Source organism: Rhinichthys klamathensis, unplaced genomic scaffold (genome assembly GCF_029890125.1).
Source record: "Rhinichthys klamathensis goyatoka isolate OS25496 unplaced genomic scaffold, OSU_Roscu_1.1 h1tg000111l_1, whole genome shotgun sequence".
Classification (NCBI taxonomy): domain Eukaryota; kingdom Metazoa; phylum Chordata; class Actinopteri; order Cypriniformes; family Leuciscidae; genus Rhinichthys; species Rhinichthys klamathensis.
Window position 1 is genome coordinate 237796 of NW_026606649.1, and position 25345 is coordinate 263140.

The following is a 25345-nucleotide window of genomic DNA, read 5'->3' on the forward strand; positions in this document are numbered from 1 at the left end:
GCTGAAGGACTGCTACACTACAAACCTTCAATAAATTCTTCTCCCCACAAGAACTCTGGTCAAGCTTACTTATTTTATGTATTGGAGAAATCTAATATATTGGCGAGCCACCCAAACCACTGCTCGGCCAAATACAGCAAAATCTAACAATTTGGCGAGAGCCAGCCAGGAGAGACTGGCAAGAAGAGAACTCACCAACTGCAACAAGGAGTAAACCAAGAACTCACCAGCTGCAACGAGAAGTAAACGGAATAGTTTTCGAGTATCTGAAGTTCAAAAGACTGCATCTGTGGACACAATTTATTTGAATCAACTGGATCCGGTCTCAAATATCCTAATTTGGTGAGTGAAACTTATCAGCTCTCTAAAAGAACAGAAGTTTGAAAAGAATAATAGTAGACCAGTAAAGATTTGTAGTGTAGTCACACATACTGTGTATTGTTGATAATTTTAGGCTTGGGCCTTTTTCATGAGTCTGTAGGAACCTTTTAAATAATTTAGTTAATTCTCCTGAAACTGTAGGAGCTATAGAAATAAGTTTTATAGCTTGGCCCTGTTCTCTTGAGTCTCTAAGAATCATTTAAGAAAGAGGTTTGGTCCGTTCTCATGGGATTGTAGGAGCTATTGAAATAAAGTATAAGTTTGGTCCTTTCTCTGGAGTCTGTAGGTATTGTTAAAGAAACAATTTAGTCCGTTCGTCCAGAGATTGCAGAAACTGTATAGGGTTTGGGCCTTTCTCATGAGTCTGTAGGAGCCTTTTACACGATATAGTTAATTCTTGTGAAACTGTAGGAGCTATATAAATAAGTTTTATAGCTTGGCCATGTTTTCTTAAGCCTATAATAATCATTTAAGAAGAAGGTTTAGTCCATTCTCATGAGACTGTAGGAGCCATTGAAATATAGTATAAGGTTTGGTGCTTTTTTTGGAGTCTGTAGGAATTGTTAAAGAAAAAATTTAGTCCGTTCGTCCAGAAATTGTAGAAACTGTATAAGGTTTGGGACTGATGTTGCTGCAAGAATTATATTGGGGAATTCTTGACTGGGTGCTAATTCAGTAGCCAATATAAGATTAAAATGTTTGGGACTGATGTTGCTGCAAGAATGGGTAATTCTTGACTGGGTGCTAATTCAGTAACCAATATTTTGGTTTTGAATTAAATATTCTAATTGTGTTAGAAACTAGAAGTTTATTTGCCTTCTGATGAAAGATGCAGAAAGATTGAAAGTCTAATGTCTAAGGGACAAATTTAAACCAATTCAGGTTAGGACTCAGAAAGAACTGAACAAGTCTTATCAATCAGGAGTTTTTTCAGAAATGAAACAAGGAAACTTAGTCTGAAAGTGAATTTTTGTTTTGAATGTAGTATTGAAAACTAAGCTGAGTAAGTAAACTAATGATTTGTCTGTGTAACTGAAATGGTCAGTCTAAAGACTGTTGAGAATTTAAATAAGCACCTTTAACGGCTCTAACACTTTTTGTTTTGTTTCCACACCTCAGAGGGGACTTCGCCTGTACTTGCCATGGCTGAGTCTGCACTAAAAAATGGCCCTGCAGAACCTCCAAATGTTGCCATTGATCAGATGATGGACAATCTGAATGCATATTTGGGCAAAAGGCTGGGACTGAGGCTCTGCCATGATGACATGTGCCAGAAGTACGGCATCAAGCACTCAGAGAGCCTACTATGGGCCTTGCCGGACATTAAAAAGGCCAATGGAAAGATGCAGCGCTTAAGGACAAACACCAACAGAGATGGCTTGTCTGTGATTTTGGTAAAACATTCTACAGCAGAAGTGTGAGACTGACAAATCACAACGTGAGTACAAAGCAGAGAAAGCAAAGGTTCGAGCACTGGCTGAACAATTGCAAAATGAAAAGAAAGACAAAGAAAGACTCTTAAATGATAATGACAAGCTGTTAAAGTTGCTTTCCACACAACTGGAATCAAAAGACTGTTCTGGACCGAAAACTCCCATAAAATCTAGCAGCAAGATAGAGAAAGAGTCACTCTACCCATTTAAAGACCTCAAGAAGATTGAGGATCAACAACGTCATTATCTGCTAGGAGAAAGTGACAGCAGCTCGACTGGGAGCCCTGATGACAGTGATGTTGAACCTGAGACACATGCTCATGTCACCAAGAAGAACAAAAAGGTTAGACTCGCTCCTGTAATTGTCAAGAACAGAAGGACTGAAATTGAAGTTGACAATGAGCAGGAGTATGAGGAGGAAGGCGAAAGACGAACCCGCATCGTAAAAAAAACTATTAAGAAATATGTTCCCTGTAAGACATACCAGCCAGCTTCACCAGAGCAAGTAGACAAGTGGTCTAAGGAGTTACCAGATGTGTACAAACAACCACGAAAAGTATGGCAATTTCTTCAACGCTTACAGAAAATCTACAATTTACATCCAGTAGATGGTGTGATGATTGTTAATGTGAACTTAAGGGACAATGAAGAGCCTCTCTCTGCAGCACCAACTAGTGACATCTGATCCAACAACTGATGGACTCCATGTGTATGCAAAAATGACAAATGAAGACACCCAAAGGAAAAAGCATACACAGAAGTCTCAACAACTGAAGCCAAAGATGATGTCCTAGTAGAAGGTGCTGCTATACAAGCCGTAAAGGAGAGAGGTGCACATACAGCGGCATTAAGACAACTTCAGCAAGTTTTGCCATGTAAACTGATTCAAGATGAAGCATCCAGAAAGCAAATGCCATCAGTGATGGAAGCTAAAACAAAACTGCATAATGACCAGCAATGCAGTAAGGATGACCACAAGGAAATTAGGAAATTGGACTATGCCCTTTTGAACATGTCACCGGCCGGCCCATGTCCAATGAAAATCTAACATCTGACAGCCTTGCCCAAACTGATGAAAGACTCAGCCTGGTAGAACACAATGCCAATAATCAATTTTCACCATTAGAATCCAGGAGGGAAAGCCTTCAGGATCTCATGAAGCAGTTAAGGTGCAGAGAAAAGATGAGTGGACCGACGTGAGCCATTGGGATTTGAAACATCTGCCTAGAGACGAGGGATAGACGGCAGTAGTGTTTATCAGAGTCCAGATATGGCGGGACTAGGGTTTTTAGGCTCTAGCTTGTCGCCTGAGGACGAAGACATAAACCTACAGCCACTGATGAACACAGTAGTGTCCTGCCAATATTAAATAGGACAGTTTTTCAGGCAGTAATGAACTATGTGTTTAAAATATTTTCCTTGGCAAAGGTACGTTCCCCGTTTCTCTTTTGTGTGATTGCAGGTGTTCCAGCGTTCCAGAGGATGAGCAAAAACATCCAACGTTCAGACTGCACTGGCCAGCTAGATGAAAACTCATGAATATGCACAGAACACAACACTATCTGCCATTTCCAAAAGATCACAATTCCAAAATAAAAGCTTCCAGAGGATTCAAGCATTCAAGAGTATGCAAAGTTTCACCATGAACTCTTATACTGTAATTTTAAGAAGGAACCTGTATACAGCATGTGTACATGATATCTATTTGTTTTATGTTCTTTGTTTTTTTTATGTGATCAAATATGATCAAAGGAGGAATTGATAGATTTTGTATTTTCAGTTATCAGATTAATTTACATTGTGACTGTGTATCAGATGTAATCCACTCTGTCTGTGTCTGCAAAGGTGTGTCCCAAATGGCCCATACAGATGTATGGCCCATAGAAACTGATTGGTGTGAATGAATAAAAAGAATCAGCATTGCTCAGAGTGGATTAGCAAGTTAGATCGATCTCCTGTGGGAGGTCCTAACAGGTTTCTATTGTTTGTAGCCCATAGGCTATGTCTTCATGCATAAAGTTCTGTCTCACAGACAGAACTTTGGGTTAAGATTATTGAAGGGCGACATGCTAACATCGCTGCTGAAGGACTGCTACACTACAAACCTTCAATAACTTCTTCTCCCCACAAGAACTCTGGTCAAGCTTACTTATTTTATGTATTGGAGAAATCTAATACATTGGCGAGCCACCCAAACCACTGCTCGGCCAAATACAGCAAAATCTAACAAGGCTTAAGAAATATGAAAAAATAAACTGTTAAATGTCTATTTTTTTATGCGTCCACTTACAATCGAAACAAAACATTGTGCTTTTGTAAAATAAAGAAAATAAACAGGGTGTGCTTTCTGCCTCTCCTTCTCTGTGAACTTTTTTTTCTTGAGCACGTCTATAAACAAACAAAACTCAGCGAATACTATTAACCCAGGCATGAGATATATATCTTTATGATCATTTAAGTGTGTACTTTTAAATGATCTGATTCAAAATGAAAACAAATTTTCTCTGTTTAAAGGCGCATTGCGCAACATTTCATGTCAAAAATACCCGTTTTTCTAACCCATACATGCTTAAACAATTGCCTGATGGGCTGAATGAGCCCTTCTCTGATCACTGCAATTGCCTCTATAATCCTGCACAGTAAAATAAATAAGAGGGATTCGGGACGGAATTTGAGACTGGGCGGGACGGAATTTGAGACTGGGCGTGACGTCATGTGCGTTCACGCTCACCTGGCTATGTCTGGCAGGTTTGTGTATTCGCCGCCATTCTCCGTATAAGCGAAGACAACTCGAGCGACAAAACTTTAGTAAACTTTCGACAAAAGTAGAAGATGGATTCTAAGAGACCGGCTTGTAGTTCATTCCAAACCCCAAAGCAAACTCCACGTAAGACAAAGAAAAGAAAACTTTTGTCTAGTGTCACCAAAAGGGCCAAATTGGAGTCAGACAGGCGTCAGAATAAGACGAGAGTCAACATCGGGAAGGCTTTCAACAAATGGAGAGATCTCCGGTCTGCTCTAGGGCTCAAACGGGATCCTCAGTTGGCTTTTACAAAGTAATAACTTATATTGTTCATGAACGTGTTTCCATAATAATACAATCATAAGTGGATACAGTAAACACATAAAACAGTTCAACATGGAGATAGATACAGTAAACCGAAGTTTTCTACTACCCCCGTTTTCCCCTCACACATAAGTGTGTAATTTACTCAAATGCCTTTCCTTTCATATATTTAAAATGACTTGCAGATTTATAACTTTATTACCTCTGAAGACATTATGACTGTAAACAAAAGATTTGTGCGGCTGATGCTCCTTTGGTTATGAACAGCTCGTGCAAGCGTGCGTGTGGTCCATGAGCGTGCACACCTCTGGTTGCAGTTTCGCTTGTCGCCAGAGGGGGCATAGTTCTGCAAAAACTCAGAGACTTGCGCAATGCACCTTTAAGTTATTTGTATAAAACTAACAAGATGTCCAGTTTCTCAAACGCTTGCTCATTATTTTTAATTTGACCACACCCACGCGCGCAAAAGAGATTGATATGCAAATCTCCACGAAGGAATGCGAACGCGCTCATTACCTAAAAAACAAAAGCACCAAACTTCAGTCCTCTGCTTTTCGTCGAGTTTGGAAGACACGCAGTGAGCTTACATTGGATTTACCTCAGAAGAAGAAGAACGTGATTTGAAGACCAAAAATGTAAGGTAAGAAATGTATTATGAATTATATTAGTTAGTGTTATTGTTGCATAAACTTAACATTCCAGTTGAACTGTTGCTAGACTAAAATTTATGAAATCGACGGAAACATGTTGAAATATGAACTATAGCCTAGACAGGCAAGAAATGTATATACATGTACGACACGAGGATGTTTTTATGTTTGATAATAAAACACAGCATGATGTTAGGCTAGTATCAGTTTTTACTCTAATATGGTGAATATTATAATGTTTAGAACCATGTTTACTGTTAAATACTGTGTGTGTAACGAATGGAAACATTTGAAGTAACATATCCATATATTTTTCTCTAGTGTACTGAAGTGTTCCTTTTTAACGATTTATAGGCCGCATGCTATAGGCTATTGTTATTATTATTTGGAATGAAAATCGCCCCACATCATCACATACCCTTCACCATACCTAGAGATTGGAATGGGGTACTTTCCATAAGGTCATCTCTCAATGCAAATCAAACCAGCTATTAAGTTATCTATATCTTTATTAGGTTTCAGCTATAACTGAAATAAAACCATGTCTATATGGTGAAGGGTATGTGATGATGTGGGGCTATTTTAATTCTAAATGCCAAGATAACTTTATCAGGATGCATAGTATCCTGGATCCATGAAATAACTGGCCTTTAAAGATAAAAATCTGCCTGCCTCTATGGGAATTTAACATAGGGATGTCCAGACATATGCATCCTGTATTTTAAGGAAGAACATTGATTTATTTGCAATACATTATTCATTCACAAAGAAAATTGGTGTCCCTAAAGGTTGGAGTTTTCCTCATTTTTTGAATTAAGGCATTAAGATGATTTTTTTATTCCTCTTTTTAGCCAACATTAGCATAGGTGTGTTCACGTATTCTAAGCACTGTGTGTGTGTGTGTGTGTGTGTGTGTGTAATATATATATATATATATATATATATATATATATATATATATCAAATTAAATCGCAATTTTAACCAGAAAAATCTACAATGTATGCCCAAAGTCGTGCAGCCATATAGTTTCTCTTGATATCAGCATGTTCACAGGTGTTTAGATGCCCCACTGAGTCCTGCTGACTTCAACATTCACAGGAGACTCTGTACATGAACATGGTAAAATGAAAAATCAAACACCTTGGAAATGACAGGTATGTACTATGTTTCAGGAATGGCACAAAGGTGTGTGTGACTGTTCAAGCCTCTGTCTTTAGATCAGTGTGTTTACTAATCTGCTTTTTTGTCCTTTGTTGTGTATCTTTGGAATATGTTGTGTTGTAAATAAATCCAAACAATCTAAAAGCCATTCTTTTTAAAGCATTTTCTGGCGCATAATGTGACGTTTGAGAACCTAAAACCCTGTTTCTCCCAGTTGACACGGCAACACACAACCGGTGTTATCAGAAATCTCCACTTTGGCCAGAGTTTTTAGAAATAATCGTTTTCGGTGATAAAAACGGGGTTTTCGTGTAGGCTAAATGAGAGGCCAAACCGCAGGGAAATATCTGCATCTTCCCTTCGTGCAAATGGGGCATAAGATTATGAATCGGTAATCTACTGCTATTCCTGCAGTTCCCAGATGTGAAATGCTGAATTTTCCGTCGACTTTGAATCACTGAATTTGTGGAAGCAAATTTGTAAAGTGAAATAAAAATGGACCGAAAATTGCCTGTTGAATATTATAGGTTGTTCTTTTAAACATTTTGGAAGTGAAATCTGAAAGGTGAATATAGATTATTGAATTTTTAATAATGAAAATGTGTGAGAAATTTTTTGAATTGAAATATTCACAGCTTAAATATACAACCATGTTGAATTTCAGCCCATAAAAATGCAAGCCCTAAAAATACAATGCATTAAAATGCAAGCACGGTTAATGTAATGCATATTTTTTTCCAAGTAGTGTAATTCAACAAGCTTTTGTGTTTCAAAAACATTTGGCATTGTTGTACTTCCATATCAAAACAATATCAAAACCTCCCACAAAGCCTAAACCATCTAATTTTTTCCATCTCAAAAGGCAAGACAACAGCACCTTATGTCCGTTAAGCTCCACTTTAGGGTTGTTTTCAATCTCCCACAAGCCTTCATTGAAGCCCTTCCTTTTGTTTGGTTTGCCATATTTGTCTTTGTTAGTCAAATAGGGGAAGATGTCTTTGGGACCCAAGAATGCTCTGAAACATTAAACAGAAAGCACATAATACATAACTATGACATTTAATTATCCATAACTTAACTACAGGATCTGGGGCCTCATGTATAAAACTTTACATAGATTTTATCCTAAAAGTGTGCCTACGCACAAAAGCTAGATTGTGTGTACGCACAAGAGTTTTCAGATCTGTAAAACCATACGTACACCAGAAACTGTGCAAAATTCCCTTTATAAAACCCAGTCAGCAGAAGATTGTGCTACAGGATTGAGATACAGGATATTTTTAATGGAAACATATAGGCCTTGTTTTTTGCAGTGTAAATACAATTGTCTGACTGCGCATCACTGACAAAACATAAAAAAAAAACATGCAAATCTTACAGTTTCCTTCAAATTCTATCCTTTAAATACAATTGTATTTTTCATAATGCTGGGAAGATCACAGGAGTAGTTATCACTAGGATACTGTCTGCCTGCACACGACGTCAACAGCACACCTCTGTACAGCAGAGGTTGTACATTATTGTCATCGGCCCTTTTCAAACCAGCCAATAGACCGTTGCACCACCGAACAAAAGTGTGCATCACTGATCATTGTTCTCACGAGAACTATTTTCTCAGATGTTCTGAAATTTAGTTTAAAGAGGAATTATCATGACCTAGCACTCTTCACTATCATTAAAACATTAAAACGTAGCACACCACAGGAAAAGTGTTCAAAAGCAGCGCATACACTACAATATTTCTATATTCATATGTAAATATATCTAAATTCATATAATTTGTTCATATAATAAAATTTTCTTCTGGATTATGACTATGTAATTTGAGTGCTTAACTCCATTAATGAGACTGGAACATTTAATCAATGTGAATATCAAATGGAAAACAGTTACAATTATTCTGTTTACTTCATTACTTCCCTCACTTCAGTAAAAGAGTGCATACGCACCATGTAGAGCAGAGGTGGGCAAAGAGGTGAAGGGCCGCATACTAAATCCATGATAAAAGAACTTTTATTTACACTGGAGGTATGCATGGAAAATATATTATCTGACAGAAATATTTGTCACATTAAACAACAATTCTTATTTAAAGGACAAGTTCGGTATTTTACACTTAAAGCCCTGTTTTAAGATCGTTTCTGATGAAATAGAACGGTTAAGATTAAAATTTGGACACATGCTGCTGACCCGAGAATTTTCGGTTTCTGTGGTTGCATCTTTTGCAGCGATTTTTGTGTGAGCATATCAGTGAACACCCCTGACCACTCGGTGAGTTTCACGTCTTTGTAAACTAAAGTTTAATGCGTTTTATGAAGGATTGTTCCATGGGCGCAACCACAGAAACCGAAAATTCTCGGGACAGCAGCATGTGTCCAAATTTTAATCTTAACCGTTCTATTTCATCAGAAACGATCTTAAAACAGGGCTTTAAGTGTAAAATACCGAACTTGTCATTTAATATCTATTATTGAGTCAAATTTACAACAGATATAATCTCATGTGCACTGCAGTGGGCGGTGTTTGTTTGTGTTTAGAGCTCCGTCGAATTGATTCATTAATCCTTGATTTTCTTCTTTACCACTCATTTATTAACAAGCACTTTCTATTTTTATATCGTGTGAACCTATCCTCGATACTATTCCCTATAAAAAACAATCGGATTGCTTTGATATCGCTACTTAGATCCAACTTTGCGAATCTCGGCTACTAGCCTTTAGCCCGCTAGCATTTCACGCGTGGGCTCGCGCCTATCGAGCGTCTGATTTTACACCCGTTTCACTGAAAGGATACAGGTTATATCCAGCATTCCAGTCCTAAATTAGTAGTGATATTGGTAGTATCACTACTAATTTACTGTTCATCTGTTATAATGGCGAACCTATCGGATGTGTGTCTAACGTTACCTCTGAGTGCAGGTGAGGACACATTCGAGCTGATGTCGGTACGATTGGAACTGGAATCGGTGGAGAAACAGATCCGTGGTCTGCTGGAGAGGCAAGCCGAGCTGCGGGATCGGCGATCAGCGCTTGAAACGTCACGTGCCGATGCTCACAAGTCAGTGGTTAGTAACTTTTTGACTCCGACTTCCTCTACTCCGTGCGTTTCTCTGCCCAGGAGGACGCGATCATCTCTGGCTTCATTCACTCCGGCACCGACACAGCACCATGGACCCTGGGTGATCCCACAGCGGAAGACACGAGCCAGGACCAGAGCAAGAACCTCTCCGCCCCTCCCGGTCTTCGAGATCTCCACTCGGAACCGCTTCTCCCCTCTTCGCGAGTCGGAACGCGACGACGCCGTGGTCATCGGCACTTCCATGGTCCGTCATGTCCGCGCTACCTCAGGTAAGGGTAAGGTGCGCACTCACTGCTTTCCTGGTGCTCGTGTTCTTGATGTCGCCGCACAGGTTCCCGAGATCCTGAACGGTGACGAGCGCGTCGGAGCCGTTGTCCTCCATGCGGGAACGAACGAGATCAGGCTGCGGCAGACGGAGGATTTATTCTCTTAATGTCTATATTCTAATGATTAATAAAAACAGTTCATTCTAACTCATTCAACCTAATACTAATATAATGATGTTCAATATGAGGGAAAAGCAGTTATATTTTAAGTTTTTGTCACCATTTCTGAACAAGCTTGCAATTAGGCAATATACACATCAAGCTTACTATATACCCTTACTATATACGGTATATATATATATATATATATATATATATAAATATATATATATATAAACACACATATTATGTTAAAACGCCGTATATGACGGCGTTTGGCTGTAAACACGATTCATTTATGGCGTAATTGTGAACCTCTTGGCTTACCATACTAATCCTAACCAAACGTATAATACACGCGCACCCCACATCACTTCTAAACCTACCAATGCGTTTCCTATGCATGTAAAAACTAATTTTCGCGTATAAATTGCACGATAAACACACTGCGTGCTATAGAGACGCATTTAGTGTGATCGGGTTGATATATCTATGGCAATCAAACTTTACTGGTGAGACAGAAACGTGCGATGAACGGACGGACAGGATGATGTTTTGGCAGGGAAAAACTGATCAGAAAATTTAACGAAAATGTAACAGAACGTTGTAGAAATGTAGTGGAGTAGAAAGTATAATAATTGCTGCAAAATGTAACGAAGTAAAAGTAAAAAGTATGCACTATTGATTCTACTTAAGTAAAGTACAGATACGTGAAAAATGTACTTAAGTAAAGTAACGAAGTATTTGTACTTCGTTACATTCCACCACTGCCTGCACCCCAGCAGAATCGGAGCGGCTGTTCTGTCGGACAACATCTCCAAGACGTTGCACACCATCTGACTAGTAAGTCAAAGTCCAATTCACAGTCTTTGCTGTCCCAACTTAATTGATATAAGTAGTGTAGAACATTATATAGAAACTGTGTCTATTCCTCGTCTAGTGAGGCCAAACAATAAATCTAGTGTAGGATCTAGGAAAAATCTTATTGTAATTAAACCAGAAAATCTAAATATCAGTGAACAAAAACAATTTCTAAAACTAGGTCTTCTAAACATTAGATCGCTCACACCTAAGGCGGTTTTTGTAAATGAAATGGTCACAGATAATAGCTTCGATGTACTTTGCCTTACTGAAACCTGGCTTAAACCAAATGAGTATTTCGGTCTAAATGAGTCTACTCCGCCAGGATACTGTTATAAGCATGAGCCCCGTCTGATCGGTCGTGGCGGCGGTGTTGCAACAATCTATAGAGATATTCTTAATGTTACTCAGAAAACAGGTCACAGGTTTAATTCGTTTGAAGTACTTGTGCTAAATGTTACGCTCTTAGATGTAAGAAAGAAATCCCTATTATCTCTAGCCCTGGCTACTGTATATAGACCGCCAGGGCCCTACACTGATTTCCTAAAAGAGTTTGCAGACTTTCTCTCAGATCTATTGGTCAATGCTGATAAAGCAATAATTGTTGGAGATTTTAACATACACGTAGATAACACAAATGATGCGTTAGGGGCTGCGTTTACAGATTTATTAAACTCCTTTGGGGTCAAGCAAAACGTCAGTGGTCCCACTCATCGTCTAAATCATACACTAGATTTAATTATATCATACGGAACCAATCCAACCGATATAGATATTATACCGCAAAGTGACGATCTCACTGATCATCACATGGTAACTTGTATAATACGTACTGCTGAAATTTGTCATGTTGCGCCGCGTTATAGACCAGGCAGAACAATCCTTCCAACCACTATAGATAGATTCACAAATAGCTTACCTGATCTATCTCAGCTGCTCAGTGAACCCAAACAAACAGATGAACTAGAGGAAATGACCAGCAGTTTGAGCACCATTTTCTCTAGTACATTAGATATTGTTGCACCAATTAGATTAAAAAAGGTTAGAGAGAAAACTAAAGCACCATGGTACAATAGTACTACACATGCTATCAAGAGAGAAACTCGTAACTTAGAGCGTAAATGGAAACAAACTAATTTAGAGGTCTTTAGAATCGTGTGGAAAGACAGTGTGTCACGTTATAAAAAGGCTCTAAAAGCAGCCAGGGCTGAGCATCTCCGCAAACTAATAGAAAATAACAAAAATAATCCAAGGTTTTTATTTAACACCGTGGCTAGACTAACAAATAAACAGACATCGCCAGAGCAAAATATTCCGCTACAGTGTAGTAGTAGTAATGATTTTATGAATTACTTCAATGAGAAAATAGAAAGCATCCGAAATACAATTGTAAATGTACAATCCTCTATGGTGTCTTGTGATTCAGCCTCAATTATCGCCCCTCAAGAACAACTACACCGCTTTACAACTGTAGGACAGGAAGAGCTAAATAAACTTATCATTGCATCTAAACCAACAACATGTTTATTAGATCCAATACCCACTAAACTACTGAAAGAAGTGTTACCTGTAGTGGAAGAGCCTCTTCTCAATATTATTAACTCGTCTTTATTCTTAGGTCATGTTCCAAAAATATTCAAGCTGGCAGTTATAAAACCTCTTATTAAGAAACCGCAATTAGATCAAAATAACTTAGCAAATTACAGACCCATTTCAAATCTTCCATTTATGTCTAAAATACTAGAAAAAATTGTGTCCGCTCAATTGTGCTCTTTCTTGCAAGAAAATGAGATATATGAAAAATTTCAGTCAGGATTCAGACCGCATCATAGCACAGAAACTGCGCTAGTTAAAATTACAATTGATTTACTTTTAGCTTCTGACCAAGGCTGTATCTCAATACTAGTTCTACTCGATCTTAGCGCTGCGTTCGACACTATAGATCACAAAATACTCTTGGATCGACTACAAAACTACACTCGTGTTCAGGGACAGGCATTAAGCTGGTTCAGATCGTACTTATCGGACCGTTACCATTTTGTTTGTTTAAATGGGGAAAAATCGAAGATAACGTCAGTAGACTATGGAGTGCCGCAAGGATCGGTGTTAGGCCCTCTGCTATTCTCAATATATATGCTGCCACTTGGTAATATTATAAGAAAACATGGAATTAATTTCCACTGCTATGCTGATGACACTCAATTATATATTTCATCACGACCAGATGAAAACACTAACTTATCTAAATTGACAGAATGTCTTAAAGATATAAAATGCTGGATGACGTGTAATTTCCTGCTATTAAATCCAGATAAAACGGAGGTATTACTTATTGGTCCAAAAAACTACCCAAAAAACCACTTACAATACAACTTTAATTTAGAAGGATGTCCTGTTACCTTATCGACTACAGTAAAAGACCTGGGTGTTATACTAGACCGCAACTTGTCTTTCGAAAATCATTTCATATGTTACAAGAACTGCCTTTTTCCACCTTAGAAACATTGCTAAATTACGTAACATGCTATCTGTTTCCGATGCAGAAAAGTTAGTTCATGCATTCATGACCTCGAGACTAGATTACTGTAATGCTTTATTAGCTGGTTGTCCTGCATCCTCAATAAACAAGCTACAGTTAGTGCAAAATGCAGCCGCTAGAGTTCTTACTAGGTCAAGAAAACATGATCATATAACACCGATTCTATCATCTCTGCACTGGTTACCTATTAAGTTCCGTATCAATTACAAAGTACTACTACTGACCTATAAAGCCCTAAATGGTTTAGCTCCTGTGTATTTAATGGACCTTCTATCGCCCTACAATCCATCGCGTTCTTTAAGATCACTAAATTCGAGGCTTCTGGTCATTCCTAGGATATCTAAGTCCACTAAAGGAGGGAGGGCGTTCTCACATTTAGCTCCTAAACTCTGGAATAGCCTTCCTGATACTGTTCGTGGCTCAGACTCGCTCTCCCAGTTCAAAACTAGATTAAAGACGCATCTCTTTAGCCAAGCATTCACATAATGCTTACCTTCTATTGTTGAATCAGATCGAATGCACTAATATTATGAACAGCAGCTACGCTAATTATTTCCCATCTGCTTTTCTGCTGTTATCTCGGGACGCTAGTCCCGAGGTAAATAGCGTTCGTCAGCTCCAGTTTGTATCCAGCCTCTCACGGAGACTTCAGATGCCCCAACACCTGCGATGAGACGACTCGACGCCTGTGAAGAGACGACTCAACGCCGGCGATATGTTATGCCCTAAATTAGTACATGATGACTAACTAACTATATTCTTCTATGTACATTTCTGAAATGCACTTTCTGTAAAGCTGCTTTGAAACAATATGTATTGTGAAAAGCGCTATACAAATAAATTTGAATTGAATTGAATTGAATTGCTATTACTATGTACATATCAATCATCATAAAACTGTCTGATTAAAACTGACGGAGAACCTTAGTCTTTGACTTTCCAAGACATGGTTATTAAAGTGTTAACCCTTGTGCACTGTTCGATTTCTGTGTACACCAATTAGGGTCAATTTGACCCACTCCATAAAGGGATTCAATACAATTCCTCAAAAATCACACTATGAAAGACAACAAAGATTCAGGTACAAACTGTAAACTTTTAATATCAACATTTGACATTTACAAATGTTTACAAAATTTACAACATTACAAAAAAATTATATCTGAACATATGATTTATGAAAAAAAAATGTAACCATTTTTTTAAACCGCTCTGTTTTGACAAAATTTGAAAATAAACAGTATACTGACTTTTTTTGCATATACATTTTTTTAACGTTTTCCTTTTTTTTTTTTTTTTTTTTTTTTACATTTTATGCTTAGAACATCATAACTGAACAATTAAATTTAGCTGTATAATAAAAATAATGTTTACTTTTGCTTAGTTGGCTCATCTTTTGTTTTGTAGACTCATTTCATAAAGTCAAGAAGTTACTTCTGACATGATGAGCACACAGCAAGTGTGTGCTTTCTGCATATGAATTTCTTGCACTTGAGCTGGTGCTGGTTTTGCTGTCGCGCTTAGATGGGCACACCTCACATCTCTTCCGTTTTTTCCCATCAACTGTGTTCACTCCATTTTCTGTGTGTCTGACTCCGGATCCACCTGCTTGCACTGACTCAACCAAAGCTGCAGCCGCTGGTGATCGAGGTGGGCAGGCGCGTCACTGGATCTCAGGTGTGATGAGAGCTTTTTCCAGCTCCTCCAGGAACAACCGACGTTTGTTCAATTTGCCCTCATTCCAGGTTTGGTTGATCTCACGCCACAGGACGAAGGCATTATATGCTGACACATCCAAGATGTTGCAGAAGACCACCAGAGGCCAACGGACAGTCCTGCGCTGGCAGCTGTAGGCTGATGTGACTTTGTCCAAATTGTCAACCCCTCCTTTCGTGGAATTATAGTCCAGTATCATTTCTGGCTTCAGGTCCTCTCTTGCACTCAGTGATGAATCTCTGTGCATTGTACTCATCACAAGGACTTTCTTGTTTCTTTTGGGGCAGTAGGAAACGACTGTTGCAGTTTCAGAGAAAGCAAATTTTGACGAATGCACATTTCTGCCCTCCATGTTTAGAATCTCTCTGGGTAGCTCAGGTTTGTTTTTTTTAACTGTTCCAATCAAAGTCAGCTTTCGCTTGAGTAGCTCGACACCAAGGTTGTTCGATGTAAAGAAGTTGTCACAGGTTATGCAGTGACCTTGCAGCCCTTCACTCATTTGTAGAACCACACGCATCCCCTGGTTTCTCTCAGGTGCTCCACCTGATGGCTTGCCTGTGTAAATCCGCATTTTCCAGGCATAGCTGGTCTTGGAATCACAGGCTGTCCATACTTTGATGCCATATCTGGCTGGCTTTTTTGGAATGTACTGGCGAAAAGGACAGCGTCCTCTGAATGGTACAAGGCGCTCATCGACTGTAATGTGTGGTCCAGGGTTGTAAAAACGAGGCAGAATTTCTACCCATTTATCCCACACATCTCTGATTGCCGCTAATTTGTCCCTCTCACGTCGACTAATTACTTCTTTTACTGTCAATCTTTTCCTGCTGTCTATGTTGAAGTCTCGTGCAACACTAAGCAAAAGTGTGGGAAAGCTCATTATTCACTCACAGGGGAGTGAGAAACAAAACATAACAAAAACAAAGATCAAATAAATGTTTTTTATTTATTTTTTGGCTCTTGAAGCTGCCTTTGAAAATCCTACATAAAAGGTTTGTGTAAAAGCTAGGTATTTCAAATATCTTGAATATAGAAATGAGAGATTTTTTTACTCTCCGTGTCTGACAAAGATTTTCATCTGTAATTTGCAATTAATTCTGAACACCGTGATTTAGCCTAGCTTTTTCAAGTGTGTTTGGATAGGGTTAGAGCACTTTTAGATACACTTGCACTTTAGAATTGGAGTTAAAGTGCTCTGACATACATAAAATAAATGTTTTTATTTTGTCTGTACAGTTGCTTTTGAATAGCTGCCTATGAGGGTCAAATTGACCCGCGAACATCACGAACGTAATAGTAATTTTGTTTGTATATGTCAAAACATGTTGAAACTTTGCATGCATGTTCATGACGATAAATGAGAAAAAGTCACAAAATATCAAGAAAAAAAACAAAGGTTTAATATTATTTCAGGTAGCTTGAAAAAATAAATGGTAGCTCATTTTTACCATTTGTGGCTGACAAAATATTTTTCTGTATTGAAATAAGTGTGGAAAAGCTCATTTTTAGCTTCATACGGTAGTAAAAAAAAACAAATATACAGGTGCTGGTCAACGAATTAGAATTATTTTAAATAGTGCAATCATGAAATTCTTTGAATGCATTTTTTGTGCAGAAAGCAAATCAGGTGTTCACCGCACCTGTCCTACTCGTTAGACTAATCACAGAACTCGTTATCTGGAAAAAAATTTGCTCAGCTGAGCTTTCCAAAAGGCCCATTTAGGCCATTTAACTGTGACACTGTTGTTTTATTGAATTAGAATAATGGTGAAAGCGTTTCATTGAATTAGAATAAATGCTCAAATTTTTGTTTTCTGTGAAGATTGTTCACTGTGCAGTATAAAGTCAGGGTTGAGTAGAATTTCTAAGTTGTAAAATCAATCATGGGTAAGCAGCGCGACCTCTCAACCGGAATAGTGGCTCAAATTCAAGCCCTTCGCCAACAAGGCTTGACCCAAACTAAAATTGCTGAGCAGCTCGGCATCAGCCAGTCTTCCGTCTGCAAAGCTCTCAAGAAAAACTGCAGCAAGCGCACCAACTGTTCCGGCGTCCGAAAAACTTCTGCTCGCGACAACAAGCAGCTGAGAAAGATCGCAGTCAGCAACCGGTTCAAGTCCACTTCCGAGCTCACCGACTTGTGGAACAAGCAGACCGGCGCTGACGTCTCCAGATCAACCACTTACCGTCGTCTGCGCGAACTCGGCTTCAAATCTCGCGTTCCAGCAGTAAAACCGATGCTGAACAAGAAACAAATGGTGAAACGGCTGAAGTGGGCCAAAGAACACGGCGAGTGGACTGCTGAAGACTGGCAGAAAGTGGTCTTCAGTGACGAATCACGCTTCTGCATCTCCTTCGGTGACCAAGGTCCTCGTGTCTGGCGTCGTGGTGGCGAAACCTACAACCACGAGTGCGTGAAAAGATCCGTCAAGTTTCCCCAGAGCGTTATGGTCTGGGGATGCATGTCCGCTCGAGGTGTAGGGAAACTCTGCTTCCTCAAGAAGACTGTCAATGCTGCCGTATATCAAGATGTTCTGGAAACGTTCCTGATTCCGACTGTTGAGGAACAGTTCGGCGAAGAAGACTTCATATTTCAACAGGATCTTGCACCGGCTCATGCGGCAAAGTCGACCAAAGATTGGTTCACTAAAAAACAGCTTGAAGTTTTGGCATGGCCGGCCAACTCGCCTGACCTCAATGTCATTGAAAGCCTTTGGGCCATCGTCAAGCGGAAAATTCGCGACAGAAAGCCTACTACGCTGGACCAACTGAAGCAGAACATCGCCACTGCCTGGGAAGCTGTGAGTGCGGAAACTTGCGACAAGCTGGTCAAATCGATGCCGCGGAGACTTCAGGCAGTCATACAAGCCAAAGGGGCAGCCACAAAATACTGAGAAAGTGATGATTGTAATTATAATAAAAATTATTGCAATTCAATGAAACGCTTTCACCATTATTCTAATTCAATAAAACAACAGTGTCACAGTTAAATGGCCTAAATGGGCCTTTTGGAAAGCTCAGCTGAGCAATTTTTTTTCCAGATAACGAGTTCTGTCATTAGTCTAACGAGTAGGACAGGTGCGGTGAACACCTGATTTGCTTTCTGCACAAAAAATGCATTCAAAGAATTTCATGATTGCACTATTTAAAATAATTCTAATTCGTTGACCAGCACCTGTATATAATCAAGAAATGTTATTATTTTGGGTCGGAACAATTGCCTTAGAGCGTTAAAATATGTGGGTCAAATTGACCCGGGAACATCAGGAACTTAATAGTAATTTTGTTTGTATATGTCAAAACACATTAGCATGTTGAAACTTTGCATGCATGTTCATGATGATAAATGAGAAAAAGTCACAAAATATCAAGAAAAAAAACAAAGGTTAACCAGTATTTCCAACAACTAGAAAATCTAAACGAAATCAAATTGACCCGCAACATAACACAAGGGTTAATGTAAACAATGAGCCTGGTCCCCTCTCCTTGCAAGGGTGTCAAAGTCTGGACAAAATATGTACAGTGACGTGACATAACTGCCAGATTCAAAAACTATGCGTTCAGCTGGCACTGAGCCAAAGACGGACCCGCTCAGCGTTTTCAAACACATAAACTTTAATTTAGGTTTCAGACATTTAAATACACATAAGCACTAGTAAAACAATACATTTGGAGTTTGTAAAATATACACTGATGTCTATGGAAGCAGCAATAACAATCTATTCGAATATAATATAATTTGCCGACGTGTGTATCAGATACACAGTTTAAGTAACTATAAAGTTTACTCTATTCTTCTCCCAGTTCAACGGCCACTTTCTTAAATGTATTTTCAGGAAAAACTAATGAATTTTCGTGTTGTAAATCCAACAGACAGGACTCAAACGCAAACAAACATTAAGGGGGAACGTTCTAAAATAACGGTCGACTTGAAAAAACTCAGTTTGAATATTTTAAACTTACGCGTGAAAGGGTTAACGTCCGAGTTACCGAGTGCATTCTAATTCTACAGTAGTAGGCCCGCCTAACTGTACTGCGTGCTATACTGCCATTTATTGGCGTTCGCTTGTATTGCGTCAAATTAGTACTTCTGAACCAAAACCATTACTCAAGTTTTTTAAAACTCCCTCACAGGCCAGATGAAAGTGTTCGGCAGGCCATAATTTGCCCCCCTCTGGTCTAGTGTGCACACATTTACGATTAAGTTTATTTTATATAAATCCACATATGTGCATAGAAAATGGCACACGCACATTTCAATTCCTTTTTTGTGCATACGCAAAGTAAATACTAGGGCTGACTTCTAATAGTCGAGGATTCGATTCGGAGAGGTCTGATTCGACTATGAACCTCATAGTCGAATAGTAGGGAAGTGTTATGTAACCAATAGGGGTGTGACTGTTATTATATATAACCGTGAGACCGACGGTTATAGTTGAACACCGTCATTAGAACTATATAACCGCCAAAACCGTGCTATTAAAATATTTTTTTACAAACATTTTTTATCATAGAGAATGTTTAAATACATCTTACGAGGGAAACGGAGGCGGAGTTAGTGGTGCTTCAGAGGCTGCTACTGCTGGAGATGATTCGGGAGAGGTCTGTGCACCTTTACCGATCAGAGCGTGCGCTGACACGGAGTAAAGTCTTGTTTACTCGACGCGTCCGCACGAGCGCGAAGGTGCGCGCGGCAAAATGACGCGTTGGGTGCGCAAGACCCCATTTCGCTTGGCTGTGTGCACGGCTTTTTTTTTTGGTAACAGCGCGTGCGGCGCCGCATCCGAGGATGAACGACTTCAAGGATTAATCACTAGGCATGTAGGCCTACGTCTCACCGCACCGGCACGCAGTTGGCAAGTTGGCAAAGTTGGCTAAATTGGCAAGTTCATTGCAAAGTTTTTTTGTTAAGGTTTTGTTTACTGTGTGTGATTTATTTAAAACAAAGCACGTTCATTGCAACGTTTTTTTTTTTTTGTTAAGCGGATTCATTTAATGGAAAGCACATTCACTTCTAGTTGTCTTGCTGTTCATTTTAAATAAACGTAGAGCGAGTTGTCCTATAACAGACGAACAGTTATTCAACCGAACGTCTAGCTGCTATCTAAAAAAAAAAAAAAAAAGGTTCGACTATCAGTCGACTACGGCAAAATCTAACGAATCAGATTCGACTATGAAAATCCTTAGTCGAAAACAGCCCTAGTAAATACATCAAGCCCCAGGTCTTTAACTAATTAACCTGTCATTTTGATTTTGACCATTTGAAGATTGACAACAATCAACACAAAGTTTGACAAATTTCTACTTACGTTTCATGAGTGCCAAAAAAGAAGATTGGAAACTTTATATTTGACAGTTTGACGGCACCGTCTGGAATCTCATCAATCTGAAATTGCACAGTGGCATGTAAAGCATGAAACTGCAGCATGCGTAACCATTTAAAGGCAAAGCACTAAACATTAATCAGACAGTGACATTTGACAATAATAAACAAATTAATAATAATAATAATAATAATAGAAATTGTGATCATTTAGTTGTGCTTGCTCACCCTTGCAGGCCAGTAGGGATAACCCTTCATCTTTGCAAAAATCAAATCACCAGGTTTGAAATCCCGAGCCATGTCAGACAGATGGATCACCTTTTTTGGGACATATCAAAACAATTCCATTATTTGTACATCAAGACACCACTCATCCATTTGGCTTCATCACATTAACCTCCTCATGACACAGTGACATAGATAGTAATTAAAAAAATATTACTCAATTAGTATTCTCTGATAAGTCATTATCTGAAGACGTGATATCACTCTCTGAAACGGTTTATTATAGCCTACTCGTAACTCCTTGATTTAGGTTGGAGGTGTCTTGTTGACTGCTAACAACAAATTAAAAAACTGTCTATGGCTTTTCTCTCCTCTTTCAAAGGAGAGAAAAGATCAAAAGTTCAATCAAATCAAAAGTCAAAAGAGAATCAAAAGTTCAAAGTGAAGCCCAGAGAATGTTTAGAATGTCAATTCATCTTAATTGAAAAAAAGGTGCACTCTCTCTAGAATAAAAAAAGTTTGAACATTAACGTTATTAGTATAAAACAAGTAAGGTTTCGACCATTGTCAATGCCTTCATCAGACATCAAGAACAACTATATCACACACTGCTTTATACACTCTTACATCAATATCTCAATGGACTTTTTTAATGCTAAAATAAAATAACTCAGATAGAATGTGAATTCTCTTTAAAATGTTGTGCTACCGCATTACTAACATCCCCATGTCTTATGGCACTACGATGTTCACATATACGAGTTCTCAATTATCTTGATGCTTCACCAACATACAACAGTCTACATGGTATAGCTACAACATAAATGAAATTGCATGAATTATAGTTGATGATACTTTTTATAAATATATTTTTGCCTGTTTGTGAAAATATTTCAACCTTCTACTGTATTGACAGAGTACAATTTCCACACTTGCTACCAGGGTGGAATCGCAAATAATCGAGGCTTAGAAGGACATGCATACATTAGCCCTGACTAAAGAGTTATTTAAAGGTAGGGTAGGCAATTTCTTTTTATAAAAACTTTGTTATTCTGGTTGAAACTGTATTTTCATAGCTCCGCGCACCCTGCTCGCAGATATCACACGTCATCAGTGCGTTCCATGACGCTATAAAAGAGTTGTAGACAGTCACTGAGCTCCACAAACAAACTCCAGTTCCTCCTGAACCAAAACAGCAAGCTTATGCCGTCTCTGACTCGGATTTACGCGTTTATCTGGCAACACTATCAATGCCAAAATTAATCTGCAGCAGAGGCTTCAACTTATATTTCTATGCTTTTGTAAGAGCCACACCAGCTCTTACTTTAAAAATTAGGTGGATAGGAAATTGGCATTCAATTTATCTGGTTGCCATTTCAGGTAAGGCATAGTACTTTCACCATCATGACCAGTGTTGGGTAAGTTACTTCAAAAAAGTAATTAATTAGTAATTACATCATCAATATTGTATTTAAAATACTTTTCTAATTACTCTGTCTGAAAAGTAATTTAATTACTCAACAAGTAATTAAACAAATTACTTCTTAAAATCCCTATAAACCTTGACCGGATATACAATAGAAATGAAACTCTTATAATAATTAAATATGAGTCAAACATGGAATAGTTTATCCTTTTAAAGCATTTTAGCTTTATTAAAACATACTATAATACTTAAACATTTTAATAACAAATGTAACCTTTACTTAAACAGAATTCCTCTGCTACATATCTGAATAACAAACAAACAAACTTAAGAGAAGTTAAATAACATGTATCAAGCTGTAAACATGAAACAAGCTTTCAAAGCAAGGAGTACCATATTAGAGAGAGGTATAAGGGCACAATATGTCACTTTGAGTGATTTATGGCCCAATAAAATGGTTCCCACGCTTAGCCCCGCCCCCTTCTACCCCACCCACCCACTTCCGGTCTGAACACCTGGACCGTGGGAATTTTCCCACGGTCTCCCCTCCTCTTTCCACCTCCACCCTCCCACTTCCGGAGAGGTCATGTGACCGCGGAAATTCTCCCACGGTACGAAACCCCTCCCATCCGACCCGGTTCCGGAAAGGGCACCTGCAGTACACCTGTTATGGGCATCTGTCTTGTTCAATGTAAAAAATTTCAAAATGATGGAAAAAACATTCAAAACAATACATTTTCAATCTTTTTAAGAAGGATGCCAGAAAACGTATAATGAGAACATAGTCAGAGATAGGTTTAGTGTTTTTATTAATGAATGGTCCTTTTACACACATCTGAAAGTGTTCAAAATCATGTTAAAACAATGTATAAAAGTGTGTTTTTAGCGATCTCCATACGCTTGTAAAATGTTAAAAACGTTTAGACATAAAAAATAAATAATTAATAAATTTAAATATATAATTCAATAATTAAATAAAAAGTTTTAAATTGTGTTTTCTTAAAGTTAACAAAATGTTCTAGTATTAAAACATCTAATTACTATATTGAAGATGTACTTTTTCGCAATAACACCGGGGTTTAAAGGGTTATAAAGTTAAAATACATATGTCTTAGTGTTCATACACTTGTAAAACGTTAACACATTAATGAAAAAGTTTAAATAGTGTTTTCTTAAAGTTATCAGAAATGATGCATGTTATATATATATATATATATATATATATATATATATATATATATATATATATTGTCATCTGGTGTAAATACTTGTTAAACTCTGCTTACCTATCATTATGTTAAAATTTATATTTATCAAATACATATATTTTCTAACATACATATTAAGAAAAAGTCTTACTTTTCACATAACACGTATAGTGCTTAAAACTATTAAGCCTATTTATATCATTAAGACACAGTACAAGCATTTAACCTTCACACATTATTTTGTAAAATGTTCCATTTTTTACATAAAACATCTGTTTTAAAAAAGGGATTTTCAATCACAAAAATAAGTAAAACCGCATTTATTAAATTTTTATATCAAGCAATAGATCTATTTTCTAACATATATTTGAACAAAAGTAGTAGTTTCAAGTGTTTAAAGGTATTAAAACGTTGTATAAAGTTTAAAATACACATGTCTTAGTGTTTTTACACATTTGTAAAAATGTTAAACATTAATGAAAAAGTTTTCTTAAAGTTATCAAAATGTTTTAGTATTAAAACATCTAAAATAACATTTTAAAAATGTTAAAACGTTAAAGAGTCAAAGATCAGTAATTTACAGAAAAGTAAAACAAGTTAAGAGAGTTTTTTCATTACAGAAAAAAATCTATTTCTAAAACCATCAATTTAAAAAAAGACTTAGGCCTACGTTTACAAAACTGCGTTTTGAAGAGAGAAGAACAAAAACTTTGGCGTGTAGAGCATACTGAAACACGCCTGTTCAGCTCGGTGTCAAAGACAGCAATGACCGACTGAAAGTGAGCGTAGAGTCCCACTCAGACCCCTCCCACGACACTCCCACACCACGCGACTTGCGTGGGAAAAGAGTGCATACAGTGCCCACGCGTCCACAGCGTGCGCACACGCACATAATGAAAGAAGACCCAGCCCCCGTATCATGCGGCGGTCTGTTTAAAAAAGCCACAAACTTAACGTGCATTCACTTGAGATTTTACGCTACTGCAGACCCCAAGACTCCCGAGAGATCCCGTGATGAAGCTATGATGGATTTAACATTAGCTCCACGAAAATTACATGGATCGTGCTTAACACAATTAACCAGCGGAACACGTGGAATATATTTTTTCATTTGCGAAGTCAGATTGGCCAACGTGGATAACGATTGAAGATTTACATGGAATAAAACAGTCACAGAGCGCGATATTGGATTTTATTTTTTACCACGTTATGGATTGGCTTGAAAAGACAGAGGAGACGGATTAACAAATGGGGAATATACAGACTGCTCGCGGACTACTACGTTAATAAATACCCACGTATTAAATAAATATATGTATTTAATGTAATAAATAATAAATATAACGTTACTTTCTTTGCAGTGAATCTGAGAGGGTGAAAAGTAGATGACTATGCCTAAACACTATATTGTTTTAACCGGACATCATGCACCCATGTAATTACACCGAAGCAGAAAAAGTTAAAAGTGAACAACATATATGGTCCTTCGAAACGGCAAACATGCCCGTACATGTCCCCTGAGACACAGTCGAAGTCTACACAACATGCATATACCATGACATACTCTACAGATAACACGGGAGGGTGGTAATAATATAAAGTGCAAACATTTCTAAAGACGGAATGCCTCACGATCTAAATTCTCTCTCTTATGAACGTATTATACAATAAAATATGCTCATGTGTTTACAATTAGTTGCACGCACACACATATTCCTTAGTTAACAACACTTGATTTTAACTATTATTTACATTGAACACAAGTGCATCTGTAACGTTACATTCTCTCTCCATTAGATGTTTTCAAACACCCGGAAAGTTTTAGAACAGTCCAAATAGCGAGCAGAGGCGGGT

At 38.0% G+C, this 25345-nt stretch overlaps 1 protein-coding gene across 3 annotated transcripts in view; it reads right to left on the reverse strand.

Annotated features, from left to right (window-relative positions):
* psip1a (PC4 and SFRS1 interacting protein 1a) overlaps positions 1-20950 on the reverse strand; it is a 97400-nt gene extending 76450 nt beyond the window's left edge. For all 3 annotated transcript variants that reach the window (XM_056254268.1, XM_056254267.1, XM_056254265.1), the window contains exons 1-3: positions 20861-20950; positions 20619-20695; positions 7571-7709 (exon numbers count right to left, since the gene is read on the reverse strand). In XM_056254268.1, coding sequence (XP_056110243.1) covers positions 7571-7709; positions 20619-20695; positions 20861-20932 — 288 coding nt within the window. In that variant the 5' untranslated portion in view covers positions 20933-20950. The remainder of the gene's footprint in view (positions 1-7570; positions 7710-20618; positions 20696-20860) is intronic.
* Between the last annotated feature and the right edge of the window lie 4395 nt (positions 20951-25345).